Here is an 18,223-nt window from a genome sequence, read left to right as displayed (position 1 = left end):
TACCATGAAAGCGTATTAATACGATACGTAAAACTTCTTTAATGGATTTAAGCGCCAATTTATTACGTTATTTACTATTTACACGTATACAATGTGATGCAGACTTTTAATTAATATTTGCGTGAATGAAATAAATATTTGGTTTATATATTAAAACTTTGTCTAATATGACTTTAAATATGGTTAAGAACTATCATTGAAATCCACCAAGTAATCAAGTCCTTCGACGTACCTTGACTATTAAATTAAGATCTACCACATTTGAAATAATCCACTAAATAATCCAATCCTTCGACGCACCGACTAAGTGTTCCATCCAAATGTGTGTGTGTGAATAATATTATTAAATTGTAACTAACTAAATCAGCTGAAGGGTGAAAAAATTTGGGAATATATTATTTTATTTACACATTATATTTGAGTCTTTTTACATATACTTTTTACTTGATACATAACCGTCTTCAGTGGAGTTTATCAAGCAGGTACTTGGTTGAGTCAAATCTGCAAATATGTTTTCGAATTAAAAAAAATACACAGATTTTTGTTTACCCCATTCCTTTAGGTTTTATTAATTGTATAGTATATAATTTAACTTTGCATTTTTATTGTCTAAGTAAACTAATATTGTCATAATTTTTAAATTCCTATTGAATATATCTTTTCGGTAGGAATTATGTTTTAGTTAAATGTCTATATTAGTAATAAGTTTTCTATAGCGAAAGTATTAATTTACAAGAATAAGAAAACAAGGAAGGGGAAAATAGGAAAATTAATATAATTAATTTTAGAGGAACTTCTGTTTTATCTATTGTTTAGTAAGATTACGAGAACTTCCTTTCCGAGTTGGTGTCACTTAACTAAGAGCTGGTAATAAAGTGAGTACTCACTTTATTAGACTCCAAATAACACTGTAAAACTTAATTAAAAATTAACGATAATTAGTACGCAATTGGTTAATGAAGCTTCATTCTATGTAGCTACATAATATTACCTTACTACGATTATTTAATTAAAACTAGTTCGTGACTAGATTAGACCGCAGTGCTAATAATGTAATTTTAGTATATGATAGAACTATTGTTTAACATGATTAATATGTACGTGTACTGCCAAATATGATAGATCGCTTTGTCTTAGAACCAACCGTAATGTAAATATAAACTATAGAATATTCAATTAGTGTCCAGTACAATGCTTAGGTTATTAGATTCTATCAACAGCAAATACATACAGCTAAGTTTACATTGCACTAACTAAGTTTACTTTGTATTCCTAGCTGTTATCGCAATCAGAAAGGCCTGGGAATAGATAAGCTCACCAACTCACAAGTCACCCACACTCTGCCAACATCCACTTCCAAATACAGAACAATCCAAACCGAACAGCAGAACCAACATCACCTGGGTCAAGGGCAGTTATCGTTGACGATGATAAAACCACTACAGCCTCGAGATCTCACCCAGCATCCGTACTACCATAACAACAAATGACGTACGCATACCTTACAATCGTTGAAAGCAATGGATAAAAGTTAATTAACGCATGCCATCTTCTTTACTGACCTAATTCGCAATCGTTTACCTATTGTTTGATTCACAAAGAGAAATAACAATACGTATACGGCTTCATAACTAGAATGTCTTGATGCCTTCCTGTGCCTATTCTATTTAGCAACTAAATAGGACTGGATTTAAATGTTTTTCACTATTTTATCGCCTATTTTACTAAAGCTTTAGGTATACCCATTTTTTATGCGTACTCTTTGAATTATTTAATTATTAATGATGTTTATTACAAGTATATTGATAGTAGCAGAGCATAAATATATAGCAAGCTCTCTGAGTGGTCACGAAATGTTTAGGTGTTCACTTAGAAGTCACAGATGGCATCTCATAATTGGGCTTCGGGGTGTAAGTCCTGCAGAGCTTGTTTTTGCGAATTAACCCATTTTATTCAGTATACCAACAAGAATAGAGTCTAAAATTCTCTGTAATTTAATTGGATAGTTTATTTACGCATCGACTCTTTTCACGGCAACAGATATTTCTCACAACGGAGAAAATAACTTTTAGATTTAGGGTAAGTGAATTTTGTTATTATAGGGACTCAACATAGATCAGAATGGATTTATATTCCAATTTTCGAGTACAGACATATAATGTCTACTTAATTCAATGCCCGCGACTGTATTTATACAATTTAGTTGTAATATAAAATTTGTTTTTGCCATAGACTGTGCTTGAACTTGAATATCTCTCTACAGAGCGATTGTAGGCTTCAGATAAAATCCTGATACCCTGGATCATGGCTGGCATTGGTTGGGTAATATATATTTATTTTATGTTAATTGATCACACTTTTTAACCGCATTCAAAATCAGGAACTCCGTTATCTACAATTGGACTTGTAAGTATCTTTCCACATATTACTTTTTCGTGTGGGAGTCGATCTGGATATTTGTGCATTCGGCTGATTTTATCCCAATGATCACATTTTATCATTTTTTTTATATAATAGGGGAAAAAGGGCAGTTTTCGCAGCCCATAGACACCCATTTTTAGTGGATGCGTTGCCGGCCTTTGAGGAAGGAGTACACTCGATTTTTAATCATTTGGAGGTCATACCTCTGAGGGAAGACCCCCACCGGGAGTCGATTCCGTAGTTCGCAAAAGAAAATGTTATCACAATAAATGTTAGAAATAATTTTTACGATTTGTCAGCTGCCGGCATGGTGCAGTACATAGTGTTTCCCATAATCATATCCAAAGCCTCATACATTATCTGTACAATTGAAATATTTTTAAGATTTCAACAAAATCCAGCAAAATTTACCGAGATAAACGAAATCGTCTACAATTGTAAATTATCACAAATACTCGGCCTAGAATAATAATAGTACAGATTTATGGCTTGGATTGCGTATTGCGTAATGTAAATGATAATTAGTTCAGAATTCGTGATAAAGAATATCTCCCTCTCTAACAAATGCGTCGTAAACTCTTGAAGATTTCTTACTTTTGTAGATAAAAGCTTGCTTTTATACATATGTTGAGTACATACAAACATACGCGTTGTGTTTATACATATATTTAATCTAAATTATAAGTTTTATGAGTTAGAACTAAACATTTTTTTTGTATCATTTTTATTTGTATCGCAAAAAACGTAAAATGAATAAATCAGTGAAAAACCACGAATTGGTCAGATTTTTGGATCATTTCTTTAAATGGGAAAGTAGAGCATCAGGCTTCTGTGACGGCATTGCTGTGATGTGATACTGTGCTGGCTTGGATCTATGTCGCATGCCGGTGCCGCGAAGTATTTCATAAGGAGTCTGTCTATACCTATGAGGGTAGATTCCGATTACAAAATTGAGTTATTACTACGTAAAATTTTTGGAATCAAAATTAATTTAAGAGATATTTATTGAGAAAATCATTGAGTCAATCGGTGGGTTTAACAGAGTAACCGGGCCCAGAATTATATCTTATCACACAATGGGAGATATTTGTATTCAGAAAGTTTACCTCGTTAAAGTTAAGCGTCTTTATGGATTACAAATAAATCAGTCCAATTGGAGCGTTTAAACTAAATCTCTTTCTCTTTTCATTACACAATAAACACAGTTTGTCTGAAAGAGACTAAAGAATACTTAAGTTAAAAGTGTGATTAGTTCGGAATAAACAGTAAAAACACATAGTTTTGTTTATTTGCAAAAAAATCCTATATTAGGTGAAATGAAATATAAAAACTACTCCATTAGTGTTTTATCGGAATCATATAAAACTTTATAGGCTAAAAATATTGGGAACTCCTATTGAATAACTTCCTACGTTGATGTTGAATGAGGACACATTTTTCAATTTATCTCTATTCAAATAAAGTTTTGTAAAAAGAGTTTTCATTTTATTTAAACGTCGACGTGTTATTTTCGAACATTGCTACTGAAAGCCAACTCAAAACTTCGAGCTAACTACCTACTAACTACGAGTTAGCTTTTAACTTAATTTCGTATATTAATAAATAGTAACAACTTAGAATAATTAAAAAAATATAATAACTGAATAACAAAGTAGCTGTGCAGTTTTCCCAGATAGGTGTATAATAATTGCTTGTAACTAAAATACATGAAGTGTTTGAATTTTCATATATTTATCGATATTGAAAAACAAACCCTTTAAAGAATATTCTGAGTTTTCTGTCCTAATAATATACGTTGAAGTTAATTAAAGTGACTCAGGTAAAGTTAGCTGCTTGCTATTTTACTTTAAACTTGGGTTTTAAATGTGTGGTTAAAGTTATATAACGATTAACCATTTTAGTATTTATGATTATATATTTTTTCATGAGTAACTAGGTTATTTCAGGTAGGTAGTTTCGTCTTTTATGCCTGACACACGCCGTCGGTGTGTTTGGGTCTATGGCCGGTTTCTTTATATGAAATGCATTATAAAGGAAGTCCATTGGTGCACAGTCGAGGATCGAACCTTCTACCTCAGTGATGACGGTCAAACCCTGAAGCCCCTAAGCCAACACTGCTCGAATACATACAAAAATATATATCATCCAAATTGTATGGATGCTATTTATTATTAAATTTTAAAAAGCATTTTTGCCATAATCATTCGATCGTCAATTTTGGGGCAATGTCGTTTCAATGTGAGCTGCTTACTAGCAGATATTTTTACTTGTGATTAACATTTGTTTGGCGGTAACTGGAATTATAAACCCAAAAAATTAAGTCGTGTGTACTGAAATCTGATGCTGTGCAAATAATAATTATAAATAAAATATGCAGAAATCTGAGGCCAAGACAAAGTCCATAATACTTATTGTATTGCGATACTTATTCTTTGAGCGAGGAAAGCACCAGCTTTGATGTCACCGACACTATCTACCCAACTGCCAATTTCAATCGTTAATTAGCGCCTGTGCACTTGAACCCCACGGCCTAAGAGTCTCTACTACAAAGGGAACAAAATCAAAGATAGAGGAAAGACTCTTATATTTTTTCCGTTTTTGATATTCCACTGGGTCTCCGACCGCACCGGCGTTTTTGTTTGTGGCAAACAAAGTTATGAGTCTGTTTTCTGTTATTTTAAGCTTTACAGCCTACCAGTATGAAACTGATATTTTTCCTTTCCCCATTCGTCCCGTAACCGTAACGGTCAACCGATATTGTGGCTATATCTCACAAACAAACAGTATAATAGTTGTCAAATTTATACAAGCAAGTGTATTTTGAAGGTAGGGGCTAAAAATTATATTATTATAATACCAGTAGCGCTATGTACGTGTCAGCTAATGAACTTTCATGATAAGGAGATATCGTAAACTTGTGGCTCCGTGGGTGTATTCGTAGAGAAAAGGCTGTCCTTCGAATAATAATGTACACGTCTAATCAAGACTCCTAAAATAACTTTTATGAAACATTTATAAGTCTCGGCTTGATCGTAGAAGTTATCATGATTGCTAAGTATATCTGAACTTCACACTAGAGCATTTTTACATATTGCCTGCCTGCGGTGCGGTGCCTCAAAAATCTTAAATCAGAAAGGGCTTCAAAACTATAAGGTGGGATCTTGTAGCTCGTAAGTATTCATTGCATTGCGAAGGTTCTATAACTGCATTTTGTGGTGGTAACGATTGGATTTCGTCATTTCAGATTTAAAAGAAAAATCCTTTGAAAAGTTGTGTCTGTTTGTGATGGAGTATGTACGTGATCCTTATCCTGGAAGATAGAAAAGGTAAACTCACTTTATACACTAGTTCGTATAATTGGATGACAATAAATTTTGTTTACGTGAGTTATACGATAAAGAAATAAGCTGCTTAATACAGTAGGGGATAAGAATAAAATACTTCAGTGACTGGAAAAGTTGCTAAGAATTATTGATTTATCGGTACTTAGTTCGCAAGTATTAATGTACATTGTATACGATACAACGCTTGGAGGAATTGCTTGCTAACAATAAAGTTATAAAAAATATTGACGCCCGTCTCCCAACAATTATATGCCTCTGTAGACATCACCATTCTCCTAAAACAAACAGCCATTCAAACCTAAAGTCATACAATGTTCTTGGAAATAATATTTTTCAATAACAAAAATATCAAATCGTCTGCCATCATAAATTTCTAATACGTAAGTGGTTAACGAAATTCGTTATACGACTATTACGTCACTTGTCGAGACGCTATCAAGCGTTTCTTTTTTAAGAGTCCGTTCTTACCCTCTTTGTACGAGCCAAGGTTGTATATTTATAAACGTGGCAATTACCTAAATCGTCGGAATTATGCACTGAGAGTCCAAACGCAGGCACTGTCGCAAGTATCTTAATCAGCGTAGCATTTAATTTCATATCATTGTATGTATGTATGTAGGATGGACTCAGTTTCTGGAATAGACTTTCATATCATTAATTAGCATTAAATGTTTTCTTATACAGGAATGGTAATAAATAGTGAATTATATTATTTAAAGCATCCCTCTGACCTATTTGACATTCAAACGAAACGTAAAACTAAAGAGTTCGTCTTTACTTTTAGAATATTCCCATCTGAAAAGGAAAACGAAACCACGTTTTAAAGCACATGCAACGTTATGTTAAACTAAATCTGGTTTAATTTTCATTACACCATGAGTATTCAAATAAAAACATTTTTTTCAGGAAATACATACTCGACCCTATGAAAACATTACAATTATATATTAGGGCAGGTACATAGTAAAAATTTACGGTGTCCCCAAATTTAAGTATCAAATTTTGGTGCGTTCGTAGCATGGCGTATGTCTTTAATTGGATTAAGGGTACTATTGACCAAGCATAATCAAAGGAAACAGATTCGCACGTTCCGCAATACAAACGGCATATCAAAATCAGAATAATTAACAAAACGTGTACTATTTAAAATAACTTAAAACGGAAAGATTTAGAATTAACTGTATTATTTTAATATGAAAAAGGCCTGGTATTGTAGCCTTGGGTAGGGGATATATATTTCGCCCCTAGACAATGTAGTATAAACCTTCAATTATATCAGAATCATAAGTTTTGATTTATAAGCGTTTCCCAAAATTGCTTGTTTTTGTCGGCATTGCGAACGATGTATCAGCAGATATTTTCGTGCAAGGAGAAATATAATTATTTCGACACGACACTCTGCCAGTTAGTTTAAGTAGACATGGAATAAAAGCTTCTTTTGTTTACGTAATTTTAGTTTTATTTTTTCTACGAAGCTGTTGGATCTCATCATACGCGACAAATGTAAAATAGTATTAAGAATTTAAACTAGTTCAAATATGATATACATTTGAATTACTAGATATTTTACAGCCAGTGGAAATGGCACGAACCTTATATTATCCACGAGTATAAATCTTAGTTGTTATGAACGCGGGTGCACAATAAACAAGGCACATTTAGAGCTAAAGGTAGGTAGGTATTTGAGGCATATTATTATTTTTTCTTTATAGTGATTGTGGCTATGAGACATACAAGTTATCGTGGTATCTAATGTCCATGTTCAAAGGCTATTGCACCGCTATACAGATAATTGAATTTACCATTACAAATAAAAAACGACGACTGCGTGCAAGTCAAGTCGCACAACCGGATAATTCTATAAATTCAATAATAAAATCTACTGAATATTTATTACTTTAATAATTGTATTAAGCCCTTAAATGAGAGTCACGTCTCACCATCCGGTTAACTATACACAAACATGTCTTCGTAATTTATTGCCCAGCACAGTAGCCAACGATCATATTCGAGAAAGGAAAAACAGCTATAACGTAGACGAGATAGGGGAATGTGGACCCTGTGCCATATACTAACATCGTATGAATAAGTTAGTATAAGGAAAAAGCTATAACTTTTTATGTCACAACATATATTTATACTCGGTCTTTCCACTTAAGTATTTAGGAAACGTTGGGCGGTTTTCGAAAGGCGTATTTTATTGCCACGGACCATCCAACCTCCCCATGATGAATTGAAATACTAATAAATTATTAAAATTAACTGCTTAGTTAGGCTGGAATAATTTGAGAGAACTTTATACTTAATGTACACGAGCGATTAGAAGTCATTTTTGTCACGTCACGTCGTTTTCTGTTCCGTGTTAAATTAATTAAATGTATACGATTTTTTCTAAACAAAATGGATTATTACCATTTCAACAAATTATTGAAGTCATATGGACTTGTATAAGAATCAGTACGACAAGCGAAAAGATAATACGGGCGTATACCAATATATCTGAATATTTATATCCAAAACAATTAAAAATGTCAATAAGATATATGTAAATAACAAACGCATCTATTGCATCTAAAATTAAATCTCTACTCAAAAAATTTCTTTAAAAAATTAATGTAATACATTTTTACAGGTGAACAGAACAAGGGTGGTGTAATATGTAACACGTTACATCTCTGTGACGTATTACTGCATCTAACCAAGCGAAAAATCAACAAAACCGAAAAATGGGCAAGAAAAATTCAAAATTGAAGCAAGATACCATCGACAGACTCACTAACGCCACATACTGTAAGTACTTATAACCATTAATTATTGTAATCATTAGTATTAATTTTATAAATGCGTATAAGTAAGTCTACGCTAATTATCACATTGATTGGGATTACGGACTGGCATACTAAACCTCACTTAGCTTAATTAAATGGACAACGACATTCGTGAATATAATATCTGTTATTCCTGCGCTACATAAAGATTCAAGTTGGCGCCAGGTCGACAGTGCCGGTGATTCTGGAGCTGCTGACTTTTTCGTTCAACGAATAAGTTTTGCAATACAGCGAGGAAATAATGCCTGCTGGTACACTGCTAAGGAAGCAAAGTATTAAAATTTATTTTAGTATTTATTTATTTTGAAATAATATTGTTTCTGTAATTAGGTGTAATGAAGAAACAGAATCGCCAAGCATAAAGTTAAAAGTTAGATTTTAACTGACCTAAAAAAACCAGGGAGGAGATTATCAATTCGTCGTGTTTTTACTAAATTGGTTTGACAAAGCTGGGGCAATTAACCGACAAAGATAAAACACAATTTATTTAAGTGTACTAATCAACAAAGTTCTATTATATATCTCAAACTACTCAACTAATTTTAATGAAAATTTCATTGTATCGTAAGTTGCCGATTCCTTATTTTACAATATGACTTAGTTTCCGAGAAAATTGTGGAAAACACTCACACATCCTACGAAATTTAACACACGTGCTTGAAAGCCTCAAAGGTGATTTTCAAATTTCAAACTTAAACAATATACATACAGGTGAAACTAATGCTTTTATGATTCTTCAAAAAACTAAGTATGGTGTATAGTTATTTACCAGTTCAACTTACATGAATTTAGGTACCTGTAGTAATAAAATAACTTATCTCTGGGCGCTTGCCTTACCCACAAATGACTACAATAACTATTAAATCCTTGGTTCTTATTACTTATAGTTCTTTTAAAAAAGAAATAAATTGCTAAGATTATAATTAACACTTATATTATAAATAAGATTGATTGATTGAAGGGCCATTCTCATACGATTAACAAAACAATACGCTTAGTTGTTATAATTGCAACTTTTTATAAATGAATTATTAATATTACTATTTTAATATATTGTTACAATTAATAGCTTGACTTTATATGAAATATCTATTTAAAAGTTTTATTCAGTTCACATATGTAGGTATAATTTTAAATTATTTATAAATTATAACGCATTCAAAAACAAATAAAAATAAATAAGCAATGTTAAATGCTTTTGCTACACAAGCAAATCTTTTAAAACAAAATTACATCTCGCCATCTGCCTTAGATCTTTTATACAATACGTTGGTACTTCCACCCGACCCAAGTATCATCAAGTTTCCAAATCATAATATCAATTAAGACATTCTTTTATAAATTGTAAAACCAAATGAGAGTTGGTGTACCGCGCCAATAATTTAATGAAACCCTGACCTATTTAGTGTTAATTTGAGATAAGGATAATATAGTGTTTGTGGAAGTAATATCGTGATAGCTAGATTCATGAATAGCTTGCGTGTTTTAGTACAATACCAACGGCACACCTTCAATAAGCTGGCTTTGATACTCGTAAATATTATCGTGTCAATTACCTGTCGTCAATATTCGTTTTTGGAGGGAAAATTATCTGATTAAGCAGCTACTTTGCACTCGTAGCAAGTAATCCGAAAGTCAAAGTCAACAACAACAAATTTGTATTGGGCATCATTATCATAATTAGAATACATAGTTCTAATATTATTCGAGCAGTAACTATCCCAGTTGCCACAATGGTAGCTAGTGCGTTCGATTGCACATCATGACGTCTTAGGATTGATACGGGGCCAAAAATTAAAAACTTGTTATTTCATTTTCAATGGTAGCCTAAAGTTTGGAAGTTGGTAGGTGCCTGAATAGCGGTCTTTCTCCTTTCATACTGCAGTCGTATCTGGCTTCTGTTCCATCATTGTTTAGGAGATAAGTAATAGAGAGTCCCTACGTATACATTCGTGCATTATAATAACTCCTGAATACATGTAGATGTCGTTTAAAGCTAAGCTGCCGCTTGGAGAACATTATTATACCAAATACTCCGAACTTTGCATTTATGCTGTCACGAACTGCCCTTTTCCTATATATACGAATACTTGTTAAAAGTATTGAGAAGTTTGTGTTAAGTAATTTTTCAAAATTGGAACATAAACCTGCTTTTGTAAACGGAAAAATTAAATATATTTCTTAAATACGTTAAGGTATATTTAGTTTGTCAAAAGGTTTTAAGGGGTTTTAAACGAACAGAAATGTATCAAAGCTCAAAAGGATTTGTGAGACTGGTATTTTTTTCAATATCTGTAATTCATCTATTCAATTATTATTACTGTAATTTTATGTTCAGTCCACCATGTAATGTTTACCAACATGCTTCCTTAATACTTACCGATGCTTTCTTTACAGTTTTAAATGGGTTAAATATTATTGTAATCATAGATAATCGTAAATAATAAATCCTCCGCTGCAAGCAATTAACCTTCATATGGTCTTTAATTTCACAAACGTTGCTGTCCTTTGGGTCATATTTGACAAATGGTAGAAATAAACTGAAAAAGTGGATAAAAAATTAAAGATAAAACTTTTAATTGATTTATGTTATCTAAATACATTATAATTTTATACAGCTTCTTAAACAACATTATTTATCTTGCAGGAAAGGTATCAAACCCCATAAAGTCTGATGACAATGGTTATTAGCTTGGCTAATGACAATTTATTGCGCAGTAAACGCTTTAAATATGAGTTAATTTCGTATTCCCGACTCCCGAGGCTGAATAAACTTTAGCTGAATTAGACAAGAAACTTTTTTCTATGGCGCCTCGTGGACTACGCTCGTTGCGAATTAGGAAGATGTTTATTGTCTTTGTCTTCATTTCTGAAGGTCGTGCCTGTCATGAAAAGCCCTAACCGATACGTCAACTTTCTGCCTCCACAGTGCTCTCTCCTTCGCTTATCTCAGGGCATTAGGGATTTTGAGACCAATAATTGTCTTAACTTGGTCAGTCACAGGTCAGGGTAGGCGATCGACTCCAACTTTTCCTGCCATCCTCCCGGCAATTACCGATTGGTCGACACCATCTCTTGGCAAAATAGCCAAAGTAGCTAAGCACCCGATTTAAATTATAATATATTTGTGATCTTTACTGGGTTTAGAATGGTCTTGTTGGTTCTCTTTGCAGTCCATTCGCAACATTCCCCGGTCTCCCCCAATACCACATGTCGAATGTTTTCGATCCGCTATATAAATTTACCACGACTCTGCTCCAAAAAAAGTGAAATCTTTAAGTTTTAACGAGCCTGCCTTACGATTACAGAATCGATGCCTGGCTGATTAGAGCGCGACTATCCCAGTAGAAAGACATTTTTTTTAACTGCGATATAAGCGTGGAAGCATGTTACACAAAGTTTTACTACATAATATGGAGGATTAAAAAGCATGTAAGCCTGTGAGTTTGACAAGAGATTTTACTTTAAAATATTTTAATAAGAATACAGCTATGCGTTCTTGTATTTTAAAAAATCAGTAATGTATTTCTTACGGTTGGTAGGTCAAGGTTAGGTGAAGTTACAAGTGAGTTTGTTACAATTAAAATTATTATAAATACATTACAAAATTCTATTGTATATAATAACATTTGTAAGCAAATAATATTTTACTTTTATCTGTTTCGCTCATTGACGCCATTAACTGATACAAAAAGCGAAATACGCAATTTATATCCACTCCGTGATTAATTTCAAACAACTGTAATCTGCGCTGTGCGTTTTCGATGTATAAGCAACGGAAGGTTTAACACGAACAATAGGGTAAATCGAATAGTTATCGTCATTCAAGTACCTACATTTTTAAATAGGATAGTCGACTTTATCATATTGTATAATAGTTTAAGAAAATCGTAGGCCATCCGCTGTGCATACGTCTTTAGGACTTTGTGGTGGACCCACTCTCATTTGCATCTCCATACCTGCACTGCGATTCTGTAACTCACTTTTCGAACTCACACAGCGGTTTTCGCATCGGCGGTCGCTCTCAAATCAGTCGTGAAGCAGTAATTTTATGATTTGGCATTCTGAAAAGGTGGGAGCTTGTAGTTTATTGTTTATTAGATTAATTATATAAAAAAATAAATCGTTGAACTATTAAATTATTTAATTGATAAAGTTTTTATGAACTCTTATGTGTTTTAGGCAAACTGGTTGACTTCAATGTTATTAACGAAAGCAATTTCATGTTGGTAAAGCTCATAAATAAAAGTTACTTTGCGTTAAGGTCACGGTAGATGATAAATGATGTGGCTACTACGTCTTTTATTTTCATCGTCAATTCAAAGTGCATTGCATAACTCATCGCGAGAAGGTTTTTAAGCGGGCTATTCGTAGAAGACTGTTTAAAACCAAGGCTCTATATATTCGTAGGTTTTCATTTTAGACATTGACATACGATTTTAATATTTTGTGTATATATATATAACTATTGGGTTTTTTTTCAAGAGGTTATGGAATAATATTTGTGACAAGGTATTCCAACAATTGATTTCTTAAAATTGTTACTTCTGAAATAACCAAGAGGAAGAAGAAGAGGGCGAGCTCTAAAAAAAGGGGGATTGAAGATATAGAAGCGTTAGCAGAAAGTATGAGGCTGTTCCCGGTGAAGGGGTTCCAATGAATAATGGTACTGAAGGAAGTTAGGATATTGAGCAACAAGAATATAACAAATAAACTGTATATTTAACATTTGTAACGTTAGTAAATAAACAGGCTTCATTATTATTATTTCAAGTTGACACCGTTTTACAGATTTTCGACGAAAAAAATTGTCTCATCTTTATTTAGACACGGACAAATGGTGCAGTGTCAGATGGCTTGTGGATCGCCCGACTTCTATACTCTGTCGTAACGTGAAACAATTTAGGTTATAGAAAGAGTACAAAAGAGGTAAAGTAGGGAAAGCCAATAAATTGCTTAAAACATACGAGTATATTCTATGGAGCTGCCATTTTGAGCTAATGATTTTCTCATTTGCATCTGTTTCATTAATCATTTATAGTCGGCTAGTTTTGCCTTTCAGTGGTTACCCCAGTCGAAGTGTTAATTGCGCATAGAAAGCAAATTCGTTGCTGCTCGGTTCGATCGCACGACTTGCAAATCACACTTAACTCGACTACTACATAAATAACATTTGAAAATATTGCTTCAAATTTTTAAATTTGGAACTTATATTAGCTATAACCAGGCATCTATCAAAACCCTCACACGCGAACGTAGAATTCAGTCTCATAAATTACGACCTTGTTTGTGAAAGCAATAACAGTAAAAAATAAGTTTTTATATCATATAATTTGACATTGTACATAATACAATTCTGTAAAGGATTTAAATATGCTACGTTTATTTTCAATACTAAAGCTTATATAAAGCCTGCAGAAATAAATCGATAAACGCTCATGTCGATCAATGTTCTAAATTCATAGAATAAGTGTATAATGTACATGTTAACATTACTAAGTTAACCTTTTGTGTGTTATCTATCTTTAATAATTTGTAATTGAAAAGGGAAAGCGCACGGAAGCCTTGAAAAACTATTTGAATAAATTGGTTGTAAAATCTGGTCTTAATCTAATAAATACAATTAAGCTTCTTGTACTTTACCCTCAATAGGTATTTCTTTTTTATTTTCCATACTAGGGTTTCCTAGGCCTGTATATAACTAATGTAACCTGTTTTTCTTCTATGTATATTTAAGGTAACGGTAAGGTAGCATGCCAATCTAGCTAAATTCAATAAACATTATACAATATTTCATTGTAGATTAATTTCTTCTTTGATTTTCTCATTTTTCTCATTTTTAGGTGTTCGTGAAATTCGTGATTGTTGATTTTATAAACTAAAGAATTAAAAAAATGTTAAATCATGATCCAACAAGCGTGTCAAGTGCGCCATGGGCTGACGCATATCTAAAATTTTCGTTAACATGTAATACCTAGGTAACACTGAAAATGTTTAGAAAATTAGTAGTTAAGAAATCTCCGTTTCTCTGTATTCTCTCTCTATGGCAGTGGGCCTATTCTTCCTTAGGGGTCTCTTTCTATGGAATTTTCGTTCGCTTTCACCGCATCTTCAGGACTTTCTCGCCAACTCAGCACTAGACAGTATGTGAGTCGACTAAAACATCACCATATTCTTGAGCTAGAATACCGGCAGTAGCTATAGGCAGAAGATGAGTAGATGCTTCCAATGGGAAGTCACTCCACATGACAGCACCACGGAACAAATTCGCTCTTAGTCTTAGGGCTGATTGCAAATACCCGCAGAGAAAAAAAAAAGTTTGTAAAATCTTCTCGAATTATTAAAGAAAATAATACTTAAACTTATTACCTACATGAATAATGACACACTAATTTTCTCTTAGGAAGCAGGAAGACTGTAAATTTTCATTAAGACCTACGTGACATAGAACTGGCTGTAACTTAATGTATGAATTTAATACTTAATTTTATTGGAAGTTTGCCAATCGTAGAACAAGATGGTGGAATAAGGATACCGGATATCCACTTTCTTCTTGGCAAAAACAACTCAAGTATATTTTTAATAATATATTTTGGCATCTTAAAAGGAAAAGGCTTTTAAAATTAATATAACAGGATATATTTCACCAGATGACCGTTATAATAATAATTTACCAATGGTAGATATTATGTACAAGTACTTAGAGGCATGGGTAGATTAAAGATGGGATTCCAATCAAGAAAGTAAATCTCGAATCGAAATGCCCCAGGCTACTTCATCAACTGAAAAATGTACTATGTACTTTTACACTGTTACATCTGGCCAGCATTATATGACTGTGAGGCATGGACTATTAGAGAAGATACAAGAAGACGCCTCGAAGCTTTCGAGATGTGGTTTTACTGTGGCATGCTTCGCTTCAGCTGGATCCAGAGAGTGACGGAAAGAGTCCTTCAATGAATCGAGACGACACGAAAGTTTATGCAAACTGTAAAAATAGGGAAAGTCGCATATCGCGGATATGTTTTGCATCATCACCGATACGACTTGTTGTAGCTTATGTGATGTGCTTAAAGATGGGCAAAATTAAATTCAAGAGCTTTTTTATTTTTTTTATTCGTGCCATTAGTTCCTAAAAATAGTGCGTAAATAAGCTTTTCTTTGCTATATAGATGCAATGGACACGATTATTGTTATAATTCAAAGGATTGTTTTTTCAATTGAAACGACAACGTACCGGTTACAAATGTGTTTGAATCAGACAAGGAAAATCCGTAGACAAACCGAATCACTTTCGATTTCTTGACGCCATTCCCTCTCCTGTCACGTATATCATCGAAGTGATTGTCACGCCGACAGCCATGCAGGCGGAAATGTTAACCTGCGTATGTACATATGTATAATATAATTGAAACAATTCTAAAGAAGATAAAGATTCGTTATGATTCATCATTGTTTTTACTGTATATGTTGTACTTATAAAAGTGGGTATAATTTGTCTGAAAAACAACTTTTTCCCAAGTAACCAAAACCATAGTTTTATTATGTCCGATTTATCTTAATTCATGTCACACTACTAATAAAATCAATTACGAATATCAGAAGTCTAATCAAAACAAAAAGAACACTGGCGAAGTAGCAAACAGTACTTGCTATCTTTTATGCTGAGTTGGCATAAAAGGCACTCGTAAACTTTTGGATGGAGCAAACAGGTATAGTTAACTGATTCTTAGCTTGTAGACTACCGACTACGATATACCAACATGTTTTTGTTTACACAAATGTTAAACGAATTAGTTCTCGCATAACAAAATTATTTTAACTATATTATTGTTTTGCTTAATTAATTTTATTATTTCTTATACGCTATGTTTGCCTATAAGTGCTTGACACTTTAAAAATTGTATTTTATTTTTCTTTTATCAATGTATCAGTGTGCCGAGTTGGCAAGCTTTTATAAATAAATAAATAAAAACTAATGGCTGATAAAAAAATAACGACACTGATGTTTGGAAAACTTAAGATCTTCGTGGGCGTTTTTGGAAACAGATGGAAATATGCATAATTTGGATAGAATATGCCCATTAAACTACTTGTGATACATACTGATAAACCGACAAAGGTCAAAAATTAAAAAAAAAACCTAATAATAAATATTGAATTAAACTGACTTTTAATTCCTTAATATGCTTGTTTTTAAATTACATATTTGCATAGGAGGACGTTAAGATTTCTAGACTTGTTTTGAGTAAGAACACAATTATTTGTAATATTAGGGGTTTATATATGTAGATTTCATTACTGGGTTTTGTAAAATTTCCATCCTAATAGGGTAGGGCGTTTAAGCTCGGTATTACCGAAAGACATTCTGAATTTAAAGTTTTAATGATATTTCTCTAACAATTACGTGATAGTCATAGAAGGAAGATGCAAACAGGAACCCATCGTTATTTTTCGTTCTTGTTCGTGTTTTTATAATAACTTTTATACGACTTGCCTTCTTAAGTAAAATTATTATCTCGAAGAGATTTTAATCTCCTATTAAATCCAATTATTCAAACATATTTTATGCATATGCAAACTAGCGTCGTTGACACCTCTTAAGCACACAAAAAATATTTAATTAAAAACCTAAAATATTCTCAAATCCACTATTTAAGGAGAAAGTCTAGACTTATTTATATAAATATGCATGCCTACAAATTTATATGAAGTTTAGTTGCACATTTGTAGACGTTTAGATAATTTGCTATTAATTCATCGAAGACTTTCTAATTGAGCATACAAGACACATTAGTTAGTTCAGTCTGGGTTCGAACTCACGTCCTCAGGATTTAGAACTGTACTAGTCTTACTAGGTCTACGAATCAATAACAGTTAATAAAACATATGATATCTCCCAACTTAATTTAAAAGCTTACACGATCCCGCAAAACCTTACGACAAAATAAGGCCGAAGTCGTCAGAAAGCTTAAAATGGCTGCTAATGTTCATTATCGTACTATGGTTACATTTCACCCAAGCCAAATACAGAACAATATATAATAAACAAATATATAATATTATTATGATTGCCAATATTTAATTGTTTCATGTATTAACAAATTAGGAAATTAGACAGAACAGTAGTAAACAATATTTCTAGTCAAATACGCGTTGTTACGCGTCATGAGACGTATCACGTCCGCGAGTCAAAATCGAACGCAATAAATTGCATTTAATTTAGTAATGTGTTAAGAAGTGTAGTCTTAAAATTATGACTTTTCCTAAACTCGGTGCTATTAAATACTACACTTGTTTACTAAAAAAAATAACTCAAAACAAAAAAGGATTTTATATAAGGGAAATGATTAACGAAACTGTCGGTGTTGCCTCATATTTTGGTCTATTGCGATCATGCCATGATCACGGTTTGACTTATTTATATGACAGTTGCGTATATATTTTTATGTATATATCTATAAATTCACACAAACATTATATGTCCTCTAGGTGATTTTATCCTGCTTTTACCATAAGACGGACAAAAGAGCAAGAAATTACTGAGAATAAAAGGTTTTATCACCGTTTTTTGTCTTAGACATAGGGATTATTTTTTTCTGCGTTCGGGTTCATTTCGGAACAAGTATG

The 18,223-nt window shown here is 32.7% G+C and overlaps 1 protein-coding gene across 2 annotated transcripts in view; it reads left to right on the top strand.

Annotated features, from left to right (window-relative positions):
• LOC125062506 (frequenin-1) overlaps positions 1-18,223 on the top strand; it is a 103,437-nt gene that overhangs the window by 35,964 nt on the left and 49,250 nt on the right. The window contains exons 2-3 of one of the 2 annotated variants that reach the window (XM_047668488.1): positions 5,666-5,747; positions 8,398-8,555. In XM_047668488.1, coding sequence (XP_047524444.1) covers positions 8,492-8,555 — 64 coding nt within the window. In that variant the 5' untranslated portion in view covers positions 5,666-5,747; positions 8,398-8,491. The remainder of the gene's footprint in view (positions 1-5,665; positions 5,748-8,397; positions 8,556-18,223) is intronic. The other variant, XM_047668487.1, reaches the window with a different exon arrangement.

This window comes from Pieris napi, chromosome Z (genome assembly GCF_905475465.1).
Source record: "Pieris napi chromosome Z, ilPieNapi1.2, whole genome shotgun sequence".
Classification (NCBI taxonomy): Eukaryota; Metazoa; Arthropoda; class Insecta; order Lepidoptera; family Pieridae; genus Pieris; species Pieris napi.
Note: the sequence above shows the minus strand (reverse complement) of the source record. Positions and strands in the feature narration are given on the sequence as shown.